The sequence below is a fragment of the Hypanus sabinus genome, chromosome 2 (genome assembly GCF_030144855.1).
Source record: "Hypanus sabinus isolate sHypSab1 chromosome 2, sHypSab1.hap1, whole genome shotgun sequence".
Classification (NCBI taxonomy): Eukaryota; Metazoa; Chordata; class Chondrichthyes; order Myliobatiformes; family Dasyatidae; genus Hypanus; species Hypanus sabinus.
In genome coordinates this window covers 162,068,797-162,080,915 of record NC_082707.1, presented here as the reverse complement: position 1 = coordinate 162,080,915, position 12,119 = coordinate 162,068,797, and the positions used below count along the sequence as shown (strand labels likewise).

Below are 12,119 nucleotides of genomic sequence, written 5' to 3'. Positions count from 1 at the left end.
TGATACCTGTTTTTTAAAATGAAAACTTCTTTTAAAATTAGTTTTTTATTTGCCCCTCGGTAACACCATCTATTCCCAAACTGCAAGTGATCATTTATAACCAGTTCTTTAGAAGCTAAATGAGTGTACAAATCGATTTCCTTCTCAAAGGGAACTGACACATATATGTTTTGATCTTCAGAGCTTGGCTCATTTGGGGAAGCATAGTGGTACAACTAGTAGCAGCACTGCCTGGCAGCACTAGAGATCTGGCTTTAACCCTGACTCGGAGTGCAGTCTGTGTGGAAGTTGCATGTTCTTGCTGTAACCGAGTGATTTTCCTCAGGCCACTCTGAATTCCTCCCACATCCCACATACACGTGGGTTGGTAGATTAACTGGCCACTATATGTTATCCCTAGAGAGTTGTAGAATAGGACAGAGCTGATGAGGATGTGGGGACAATTAAAAATGGGACTAATATAGGATTAGTGTAAATGTGTGGCTAGGGTCAGTGCAGATTTGGTGGTGTGGCTGGGGTCAGTGCAGATTTGGTGGTGTGGCTGGGGTCAGTGCAGTTTTGGTGGTGTGGCTGGGGTCAATGCAGTTTTGGTGGAGTGCAGATTTGGTGGTGTGGCTAGGGTCAGTGCAGATTTGGTGGTGTGGCTAGGGTCAGTGCAGATTTGGTGGTGTGGCTGGGGTCAGTGCAGATTTGGTGGTGTGGCTAGGGTCAGTGCAGATTTGGTGGTGTGGCTGGGGTCAGTGCAGATTTGGAGGTGTGGCTAGGGTCAGTGCAGTTTTGGTGGTGTGGCTGGGGTCAGTGCAGATTTGGTGGTGTGGCTGGGGTCAGTGCAGATTTGGTGGTGTGGCTGGGGTCAGTGCAGATTTGGTGGTGTGGCTAGGGTCAGTGCAGATTTGGTGGTGTGGCTGGGGTCAGTGCAGATTTGGTGGTGTGGCTGGGGTCAGTGCAGATTTGGTGGTGTGGCTAGGGTCAGTGCAGATTTGGTGGTGTGGCTAGGGTCAGTGCAGATTTGGTGGTGTGGCTAGGGTCAGTGCAGATTTGGTGGTGTGGCTAGGGTCAGTGCAGATTTGGTGGTGTGCTGTGTTCAGTTCTGGTCATCTCACTACAGGAAAGATGTTGATACTATAGAGAGAGTGCAGAGGAGATTTACAAGGATGTTGCCTGGATTGGAGGGCGCACCTGATGAGAATAGGTTGAGTGAACTTGGCCTTTTCTCCTTGGAGCGACAGAGGATGAGAGGTGACCTGATAGAGGTGTATAAGATGATGAGAGGCATTGATCATGTGGATAGTCAGAGGCTTTTTCCCAGGGCTGAAATGGCTAACATGAGGTGGCATAGTTTTAAGGTGCTTGGAAGTAGGTACAAGGGAGATGTCAGAGGCAAGTTTTTCACAGAGAGAGAGTGGTGGGTGCGTGGAATGAACTGTCAGCGACAGTGGTAGTGGTGGATACAATAGGGTCTTATAAGAGACTCTTAGGTAGGTACACGGAGCTTAGAAAAATAGAGGGCTATGCAGTAGGGAAATTCTAGGCAATTTCTAGAGTAGGTTACATGGTCGGCACGACATTGTGGGCCGAAGGGCCTGTAATGTGCTGTAGATTTATGTAATGCCCTGGTTAAGATTTCTACTGCTGTGCCGTGAGATAGTTTAAATTAGCAATTTTCTGTAAAAGCAATGTGCCATGAGAGAAGGTTCTAGAGAGCCATGGGGGAAGAGTTTTCTGAGGGACAGTAGTCTGATTTTGGGTCTTTAGGCGGGAGCTGCGGAGTGTGGCACAAGCGAAGATGGACCACCAGAATGTCGTTGGAGGGAGAGTCCCCACTGCAAGAAGTGCTTTGTGCAGATGAATGGCTCCAAGGAGGCAGGGCTAATACTCCTGAGAGAGTCAGTTCATTCACCACGTCTTTGAGGGGAGGTTGCTTTCACGCAGTCCAGTGCGTGAGTAAAGAGATACACCCCCAACTACTCCAGTATAAGCTCCAACGTGGTTTAACTGTAATGAGCCCTTTTATTTTTCTTTTCTTTTACTGTAATCGTTTGTTAAAGTTGAAAATTTTGTAAATACACTTCCTTTATAAGCTGGTGCACGATCTGTCATTTCTGGGCTACCAATATCCGTGTATGGGCAGTATTTACACATCAGCCACTCAAGTCAAGGTTGTTTGGTTAAACCCGAAATCATGCTGACCCTAGATGCATAACGTTTATGAAAGCTGGCCTTCTCACTGGCAGTCAGCAGAGTTAGCTAACGAGCCAAGTCTATGTATGAGCCCGGGTGAGACGGTTACAGTGGGCTGAAGCATCTGTTTTCATGCCGTATCTCTAAAACTCTGTGCCTCAAGATACAAGAAAGTTTAATGTAATTTCCAGGACACAAGTGCAAGGGAAAACAAATTAATAATTACTCTGGATTCACTACAGCACAAAAAACATACTAATATAAAGAAATAAAAAATAAAGAAGAATACAATAAATATGAATACATAAGATGGCTTATACACACAAATTGATTTTATCCCCTTCCTAAGCACAGGAGAGTCTGTACATAAGATGACTCTGACAGGAAATGATACAGTAGTGGAGGGGTGGGTTAGTGGGTGGAGGTGGCGATCAGCCTCATTGCTTTGAGAAAGTAACTGTTTTTGAGTCTGGTGGTCCTAGCATGGATGCTACATAGCCTCCTCATGATGGGAGTGGGACAAACAGTCCATGAACAGGGTGGGTGGGGTCCTTCATGATGTCCCTGGCCCTTTTCTGGCACCTTTCCATATATATCATATGAGGAACATTTGATGGGTCTGGACCTCCACTCACTGGAACTCAGAAGAATGAGGGATGACCTTGCTGAAATCTGTTGAATGGTGAAAGGTCTTGATAGAGTGGATGTGGAGAAAATGTTTCCTAGGGTGGGAGAGTCTTAAGGGGCATCCTTTCAGAACAGAGATGAAGAGGGATTTCTTTAGCCAGAGTCTGTGGAAGCCAAATCATTGAGTATATTTAAGGCAGAGATTGATAGATTCTTGATTAGTCAGGGCATGAAAGGATACGGGGAGAAGGCAGGAGATTGGGGCTGAAAGGAAAAATGGATCAGCCATGATGAAATGGCAGAGAGACTTGATGGGCTCAATGGCTTAATTCTACTCCTATAGTCTTCCAGGTCATTGATGGTGGGTAGGCTGGTGCCAGTGATGTGCTGGGAAGTTACAACTACTTGTCGCACAGCCTTCCTGTCTGCTGCCGTGCAGTTTTCACACCACACAGTAATACAGCATGTTAGGATGCTCCCTAGACTGCATCTGTGGAAGGACTGTTTACTTTGCTGATAACATTAATAGGATGTGGTTCAAAGTCTCTTTCCAACACACTATTTGGCAACACACATAACGCTGGAGGAACTCAGCAGGCCAGGCAGCATCCAGAGAAAAGAAGTACAGTCGACATTTCGGCCCAAAACCCTTCGGCAAGGGTTGTAAACTTTTGCAAACAATTTGACAACTGTTATTCTGGAGCTTTAATCTGCAGCTGTAACAAGATTCCATGAAATTATTTCAATGAAGAAGGGAAGTCTTCTCAGCATTTTAAAATTTTACTGCCCCATCCATTAACGATAAACATATTAATGATCAACTGTCCCTTTGATGTTTTATGATCTTGCTGTGAGCAAAGTGGTTGTTATGTTAAGAAGAATTACAAGACTCATTGCAATTCAATTTAATCACTCCAGGGCCTATGTTCTTAATATTTTCCCATGAGCGTTTCTTGTTCTCTATCAGATACTTCTATAACCTCTCCTTTGACCAAAAATTGCATCACCAGCCCTGATTGTTTCAATCTTTGTAAAGCTTGTTTATTAAATGCTTCAGTAAAATTAACTGGGACATTTTGAGACATTGAAAAGGCTATGGAAATGGAACTTCATGCTGTTAAAAGCAATTCAAATTTTCCCCAGCAACGCGTCTCTGCCTGAGAACATTGATCACTCAGTATAGCAGAAGCTCTGCCTTCTGTACAGCTTCTGAAACTTAGTTCTATTAAAGTCATTTCAAAAAAGAAAAAAAATAATACTACGCCAAGAGTTTAACATCATTAACCATGACCATCACCAAAGCTGTTACCGAAAGACCTTTCTGAGAAACACAAGAAAATCAAGCTTAAATACTACAGAAACAATAGGACAAATCCACAGAAACACAGAATGGTATACAACACTTTGTCAGCTCATGTATCTAGTTACATCTTTTCTGATTTAGTTTACAAACACTGTTCTTCATCAAGTCCAATTCCTACATTACTTACTCTAAATTGCTGTTCATATTCTTTTCGTATTCGTGCAAATCTTTCCTCATGCAAGAAGAATTCAGCAGTTGTTGGATCAAGGTCTCCAAACTGTTGACAGGAGATGAGAATATATCATTTCTAACATAACTTAAAAATTGAATCCATCTTTTTACACATGTGCACAGCTTTCACTAACACTTCCATTTTTGTTGAATATACTCCAGACTTTTATTGCAAGGCTCATATAGTATCTCAAGTAAACATACTTTACTCAAGATATTAATATCTCAAGTAAACCACATCTTGGAGCTATGATGTGGTGGCCATTACAGAGAGTTGGGATGGTTCAGGGACAGGAATGGTTACTTCAAGTGCTGGGTTTTAGCTGTTTGAGAAAGGACAGGAGGGAGGCAAAAGAGGTGGGGGTGTGACACTGTTGATCAGAGATAGTGTCACGGCTGCAGAAGAGGTGGACATCATGGAGGGATTGTCTACAGAGTCTCTGTGGGTGGAGGTTAGGAACAGGAAGGGGTCAATAACTTTACTGGGTGTTTTTTATAGGCCGCCCAATAGTAACAGGGATATCAATTAGCAGATAGGGAAACAGATCCTGGAAAGGTGTAATAATAAGAGTTGTCGTGATGGGAGATTTTAATTTCCCAAATATCGACTGGCATCTCCCTAGAGCAAGGGGTTTAGATGAGGTGGAGTGTGTTAGGTGTGTTCAGGATGGTTTCTTGACACAGTATGTAGATAAGCCTACAAGAGGAGAGACTGTACTTGATCTGGTATTGGGAAATGAACCTGGTCAGGTGTCAGGTCTCTCAGTGGGAGAGCATTTTGGAGATAGTGATCATAATTCTATCTCCTTTACAGTAGCACTGGAGAGAGAGTGGAACAGACAAGTTAGAAAAACGTTTAACTGGAATAAGGGGAATTATGAGGCTATCAGGCAGGAAATTGGAAGCTTAAATTGGGAACAGATATTCTCAGGGAAAAGTATGGAAGAAATGTGGCAAATTTTCAGGGGATATTTGTGTGGAGTTCTGCGTAGGTACGTTCCAATGAGACAGGGAAGTTATGGTAGGGTACAAGAACCGTGATGTACAAAGACTGTAATAAATCCAGTCAGGAAGAAAAGTGACAAAAGGTTCAGAGAGCTAAATAATGTTAGAGATCTAGAAGATTAAAAGGCTAACAGGAAGGAGCTTAAGCAGGAAATTAGGAGAGCCAGAAGGGGCCATGAGAAGGACTTGGCGGGCAGGATTAAGGAAAACTCCAAAGCATTCTACTCATATGTGAAAAGCAAGAGGATAAGACGTGAAAGAATAGGACCTATCAAGTGTGACAGCTGGAAAGTGTGTATGGAACCGGAGGAAATTGCAGAGGTACTTAATGAATACTTTACTTGAGTATTCACTATGGAAAAGGTTCTTGGTGATTGTAGTGTTGACTTGCAGCAGACTGAAAAGCTTCAGCGTGTAGATACTAAGAAAGAGGATGTGCTGGAGCTTTTGGAAAGCATCAAGTTGGCTAAGTCGCCGGGACCAGATGATGTGTACCCCAGGCTACTGTGGGAAGCGAGCGAGGAGATTGCTGAGTCTCTGGCAATGATCTTTGAATCATCAATTGGGATGAGAGAGATTCCGGAAGGTTGGAGGGTTGGGGATTTTGTTCCTTTATTCAAGAAAGGGAGTAGAGATAGCCCAGAAAATTATAGAACAGTGAGTCTTACTTCAGTGGTTGATAAGTTGATGGAAAAGATCCTGAGAGGCAGGATTTATGAATATTTGGAGAGGTATAATATAATTAGGAATAGTCAGCATGGCTTTGTTAAGGGCAGGTTGTGCCTTACGAGCCTGATTGAATTTTTTGAGGATGTGACTAAACACATTGATGAAGGAAGAGCACTAGATGTAGTGTATATGGATTTCAGGAAGACATTGGATAAGGTGCCACATACACGGCTTGTTGAGAAAGTAAGGAGGCATGGGATCCAAGGGGACATTGCTTTGTGGATCCAGAACTGGCTTGCCCATAGGAGGCAAAGAGTGCTTGTAGAAAGGTCATATGCTGCATGGAGTTCGGTGACCAGTGGTGTGCCTCAGGGGCCCTGTTCTGGGGCCCTTACTCTTTGTGATTTTTATAAATTACCTGCATGAGGAAGTGGAGGGATGGGTTAGTAAGTTTGCTGATGACACAAAGATTGGAGGTGTTGTGGATAGTGTGGAGGGCTATCAGAGGTTACAGCAGGACATTGATAGGATGCAAAACTGGGCTGAGAAGTGGCAGATGGAGTTCAACCCAGTTTAGTGTGAGGTGGTTCATTTTGGTAGGTCAAGTATGATGACAGAACATAGCATTAATGGTAAGACTCTTGGCAGTGTGGAGGATCAGCAGGATCTTGAAGTCCAAGTCCATAGGACGCTCAAAGCAGCTGCGCAGGTTAAGAAGGTATATGCTGTATTGGCCTTCATTACTCGTGGAATTGAATTTAGGAGCTGAGAGGTAATGTTGCAACTATATAGGACCCTGGTCAGACCCCACTTGGAGTACTGTACTCAGTTCTGGTCACCTCACTACAGGGAGGATGTGGAAACCATAGAAAGGGTGCAGAGGAGATTTACAAGGATGTTGCCTGAATTGGGGAGCATGCCTTATGAAAACAGGTTGAGTGCTCTTGGCCTTTTCTCCTTGGAGCGACGGAGGATGACAGGTAACCTGATAGAGGTGCATAAGATGTTGAGAGGCATTGATTGTGTGGACATTCAGAGGCTTTTTCCCAGGGCTGAAATGGTTGCCACAAAAGGACACAGGTTTAAGGTGCTGGGGTGTAGGTACAGAGGAGATGTCAGGGGTAAGTTTTTTTACTCAGAGAGTGGTGAGCGTGTGGAATGGGCTGCTGGCAACAGTGGTGGAGGTGGATACGATAGGGTCTTTTAAGAGACTTTTGAATAGGTACATGGAACTTAGAAAAATAGAGGGCTATAGGTAAGCCTAGTAATTTCTCAGGTAAGGACATGTTCGGCACAACGTTGAGGGCCGAAGGGCCTGTATTGTGCCGTAGGTTTTCTATTTTTTTTTAAACTTTTATTCACATAAGGAACATTTCTTTTTTCTACAAAAAATGCTGGAAATTGAATATTGCAGATTGATAGGTCTTACTGAACAGATACTACACGAATCAACTGAAGCACAGAGCAAAATGTGTAGCTGGGTCTAGACTGTGTTGAGGAAAGGGGTGTGGTGGATGGGTTTTGTGGGAAGCCAAGAGAGGCCTGCATAGGAGCAGATGACAGAACAGACTGAGATTCAGTAAGAAGAGGGGGTTGACCACTGGACATAGGAGCAGAATGAGGCCACTCAGCCCGTCGAGCCTGCTCCACCATTCCATCATGGCTGATTTATTATCCCTCTCAACCCCATTCTGCTGCCTTTTCCCAGTATTCTTTGACGTCCTTACTAACCATCACTGGACTAGAACGTCTAAAGGAGTGTGGGATTCACTGATTACAAGAAGCCTCAATGTTCAGGAATACGCAGCGGGAGGAGTTGGTTGTCATGAACCAGAAATGAAGTTTATGGCTAGGAATGTCAAGTGGGTGGTCAAGGAAAAGCCAGGATGAGGGAAGGATTGGCATCAGTCAAGGAGAAAAGGAGTAGCTGGAATGGGGATACATTTATGGAGATAAGTTTATGGGAATTAGTGGAGGAAGTTGATGTGCAATCATCACTTGGGGTGGGTAAATGGGTTATATCCAGCAGCTCAATAGAGTTGGGCTGAGAGGACAGTAGACATTTTGCCTTCCCGGACATGGTGTAACTGGACAGGAATAAGCAGACAAGCAAGTTGATAGATGGGTCAGGACAGTGTTGGAGAGATGAGTAGGTGTAGAATGGGTAGGTTGGTGGCATGAAAACTTATAGGCTGGTAGAGAAAACTTTAAGTAAATAACGTAAGACACATTCAATTTTGCATTTCTCCAAAAATGGGCTCAGACAAATCCTGTCCAATTACCTTATCTTTCAAAATGGTGTCCAGATTCTTTTGCAGCTTCTTTGTTAGTTTCTCAGATTCAAACAGCTTCTCTGAATTTTCTAAAAGCTCCTTCTCCAGCCGACTGTTTTCCTTTAAGACATGAAAAGCCACATCAGGTAAAGCAGAGGTCACCGATGTTCAGAAAGAATATCTTAACAAACAATGAAAAGCACGAAGTGGAAGGTCGTGTCAGTTTTGTGCGGATATTCAGTATTTAAATTCAAAACTGAGAAATTATGATACATGATTAATTAAATGAATTTGATGTTCTTTTTATTGTAGATGAAATATATCATCAGTCAATGCTGACCATCAAGCACCTGTTAACAATGTTTTGTCCTCCCCACCCATATTCTATCAATTGCCTACACATGCCACATTGTGTAAGGTGTTTTTAATTTCTGCATACTCTAGTTAACAATGCATCACTCATACTCATGTTCTCAGTATTATTTATTATTATTACTATTATTATCTTTTGTTTTTATTTGCACAGTTTTGCATAGTGATTGCTTGTCAGACTGTGTGTGGCTCTTCACTGATTCCCTTGCATTTCTTTGTTCAACTCTGGGCACATGCAGGGAAATGAATCTCAGGGCAGTATATGGTGACATATACTATACATACTTCAATAATAAATTTACTTTGAACTTTGAAGCAAATGTGTGAGAATGCTTAGAGGCTCTTCATACCTCTTGTGAAAGATTACGGTCTTCTTTCTGGAGGTAGAACCTACCGCAAGCTCCTTCGCGTTCGCACCCAGGCAGCACAGTAACGCGGCTGGAAGTTACTTCCTCACCTCTCCAATAACTCAGGCACAAACATGACCAACAGTGCTGCCTGTGTGGCGTTTCTAGCATAGGGACTTCTGGGTGCTTGTTTCCTCTCACGTCACTACGATGTGTAGGTTGGTGGGCTAATTCATCACCTCAAATTACCCTTCGTGCGTTGGTTGGTAGAATGTGCGGGGTGGGGAATTAGATGGGAAAGTTGGGAGAATAAAACAGGATGAATGTAGAGTCAGTGTAAACTGCTGTTTGATGCTCAGCAATGTCCAGTGGGCTATTGCGATGTTATATGCCAGACTACAGAGAACGATGGGGAACACAATTTGAATGAATGATATAAAATTCTGAAATTACTACCAATGTTACTAGACTTCAGGGAGGCCAGGGTTTAAAGATGTCTCACAGAGGATAAAGATCTGCAGAATCTACTGCCTGCACATGAACAAAACAGAAACCTAACACAATGTTTCTCAGTTCCAGCAGTTGGCCTTGGCTATTTGGTGTGGCTGAAATGTAGTCCTTTGTAATACAACCTGAGAGGCAGAAATTCTAGTGTTTCTCTGAAAGAGGAATCATTACGAAAAAGCTTCACCTTTAGTGTTAGAGTAAGTCGGTCCCTGATGTATCCTTCCTCTGCTTTCACTTTTTCAACCTCTTTTTCAAGTTCTATTCTTTGCTTATTGGCCTGATGAAAAATCTGGTCCTTTTCTTTGGTTAGATCTGTCTTCAGAGCAGCGAGACGGTTCTTGTATTCTTGCTCTAATTTACTGAGCAGACAAGAAGACAACAATACAAGTAAGTGCACTCTGTTTTTTTTTTGTTTGAATTCAGGTGTTTCAGAATGCTCGAGCACTTTTAGACGTTTGAAAAATGCACAGACCTATTTACATGGTGACCTTTGAAACTGGCTTCTCCCAGTAGCACTTTAAGAACTTTCCTGAGAGCTTTTGTTACATAAACACAAGAGATTCTGCAGATGCTGGAAATCCAGAGTAACACACACAAAATGCTGTTGGAACTCAGTGGCTTAGGCAGCATCTATGGAGAGGAATACTGTGCACAATTGACATTTCTTGCCAAGACTCTTCATCAGGACAAGAAGAATCTTTTGCTACATGCTGCTCCAAACAGACTTTTATTTTCCTCGCTCCCATGGATGTGCAAAAACATTACGGGAGGCATTTTGTAGAATATCATCTGATGGCCGATCAGAAAAATTGTAGTTTCAACCATTTTCCATTTTCTTTATGCTTCTCAAAGGTCTAACACTAAATGGAAACCTTATGGAAACACTTTAGCTCAAAATTAAATTTTAAAATTATTTCATAATTGATGTACTTTTTAAAATTAGGTAAAAAAAGCGATTTGAAAAGGACCTAGTGCCTTCCCAGCGAATATGATAAATGAACTGTTCTCCGGCTTCCAGCTGGGTACAAGTATCAATTTTAATAGAAACATAGAAAACTTACAGCACAATTAGGCCCTTCGGCCCACAAAGCTGTGTCGAACATGTCCGTACCTTAGAAATTACTAGGCTTATTTCTCTGGGTAACCCAAACTACTGTGCTGCGCTTCTGGGACCACCTGGTGAAGGAAGCCATTGAAATAAATCTAGAAGGAAAGAATTTTGGCAAAGACGAATATCTCACTCTAAGTGGGAACTGGAATTTGATAGTAACCAAGGTGGGACAGTGGAAACCTGACTGGATGAGGACTAACCAATCAGGAGGGACGGACGACGGGGGTATAAATACCACTGGTCTAGACATACCCAGGCATCATCCCTGATGATGAAGGCAGAGTTTGTCATTGAAATGTCAGTTATAATTGATATCTATAACCGGCTGGAAGCCTGAGAAGAGTTCATTCGAAAAAACAACTTGTTTGCCGTAATTGAAATTATTATAAATCAAAGAGCATCATAAGAATGGAAAGTTTAGAAGGTGATGCCATGCCATAATCCATTTATTATCTTGTTAGAGATTTTAATCCAGTATATTCATGTGACAGAGGCATGAAGATGTCAAATACCGGAGATTGCATTCATTGAGGTGTTCGATAGCAGCATGGCGGTCGTCCACCTCTGAGGCCATTAGGTTTTTCAACTTCTCAGCCTTTTCTAAATCCGTTCGGAGTTTCTCTTTTTCTCTTAAAACTTGATCAACACGCTCCCTAAAAAAAATAATTACCAGTTGTTTATTAAAATGAGCTTGATTTTTGAACTTTGACACAAAAATCATTTTACAAAAAGGAATAATGATTTCATGGAATTAATGGAGTTGTTTATACATGATATACTTCATTTTGCTATATTTAACAAAGAAATTTGTTTTACTGAGAAGAGTGATCACAGTCTCATTATTACATATTTATTTATTTACAGTTGGATTTTGTGAACATGGTGCTTTGCTCACTTATAAGTCAGGAGACAGACATTCTGTGTAGGATTTCCCTGTATCTTGCATTACACAGCTCTGTTCAAACACAATACAAAGTAGGACGTGTTTGCTCTCAACTATTACATTGTCAATAGGGAGAAATATCATATGGGCATACAAGGACATTTTCAAAGAATTCAGAGATTGGGTCAGTAATTCTGCTTCCAGCTCTATGAATGTTGCCTCAGCTTTGAAGAATCAGATCAGATTAATATATTTATCGAATGTACATTGAAACATGCAGTGAAATTTGTCATTTGCATTGACAATCAACACACCTAAGGATGTGCTAGAGGCAGCCCGCAGGTGTCACCACACATTCCAGCACCATCGTGCCATGCCCACGTTGCTCAGCAGAATGAACACACACACACACACACACACCACCCCTACAACCCCAGGACTGGACTCTTCATTCCCCAGAATTTGGCCATCAATCTCCAGAATACTAGGGTAATAAATTTAACCTTGTGACGTGCATGTAGACTATGGCATCCCTTTTGGGCAGTTACCCTTGTCCATCAAGATCAAAGAAACTAGAGGTTGAGAAAGTGTGGATGAATGAGTGAATTGC

At 42.3% G+C, this 12,119-nt stretch overlaps 1 protein-coding gene across 4 annotated transcripts in view; it reads right to left on the bottom strand.

Annotated features, from left to right (window-relative positions):
* The window catches only part of nin (ninein (GSK3B interacting protein)), a 149,918-nt gene that overhangs the window by 43,948 nt on the left and 93,851 nt on the right, over positions 1-12,119 (bottom strand). For all 4 annotated transcript variants that reach the window (XR_009509322.1, XR_009509323.1, XM_059958089.1 and 1 more), the window contains exons 10-13: positions 11,139-11,279; positions 9,700-9,874; positions 8,299-8,409; positions 4,299-4,388 (exon numbers count right to left, since the gene is read on the bottom strand). Coding sequence is in view for 2 of the 4 variants with exons in the window: in XM_059958089.1 (XP_059814072.1) it covers positions 4,299-4,388; positions 8,299-8,409; positions 9,700-9,874; positions 11,139-11,279 (517 nt within the window). In the remaining 2 variants the exon portion in view is untranslated. The remainder of the gene's footprint in view (positions 1-4,298; positions 4,389-8,298; positions 8,410-9,699; positions 9,875-11,138; positions 11,280-12,119) is intronic.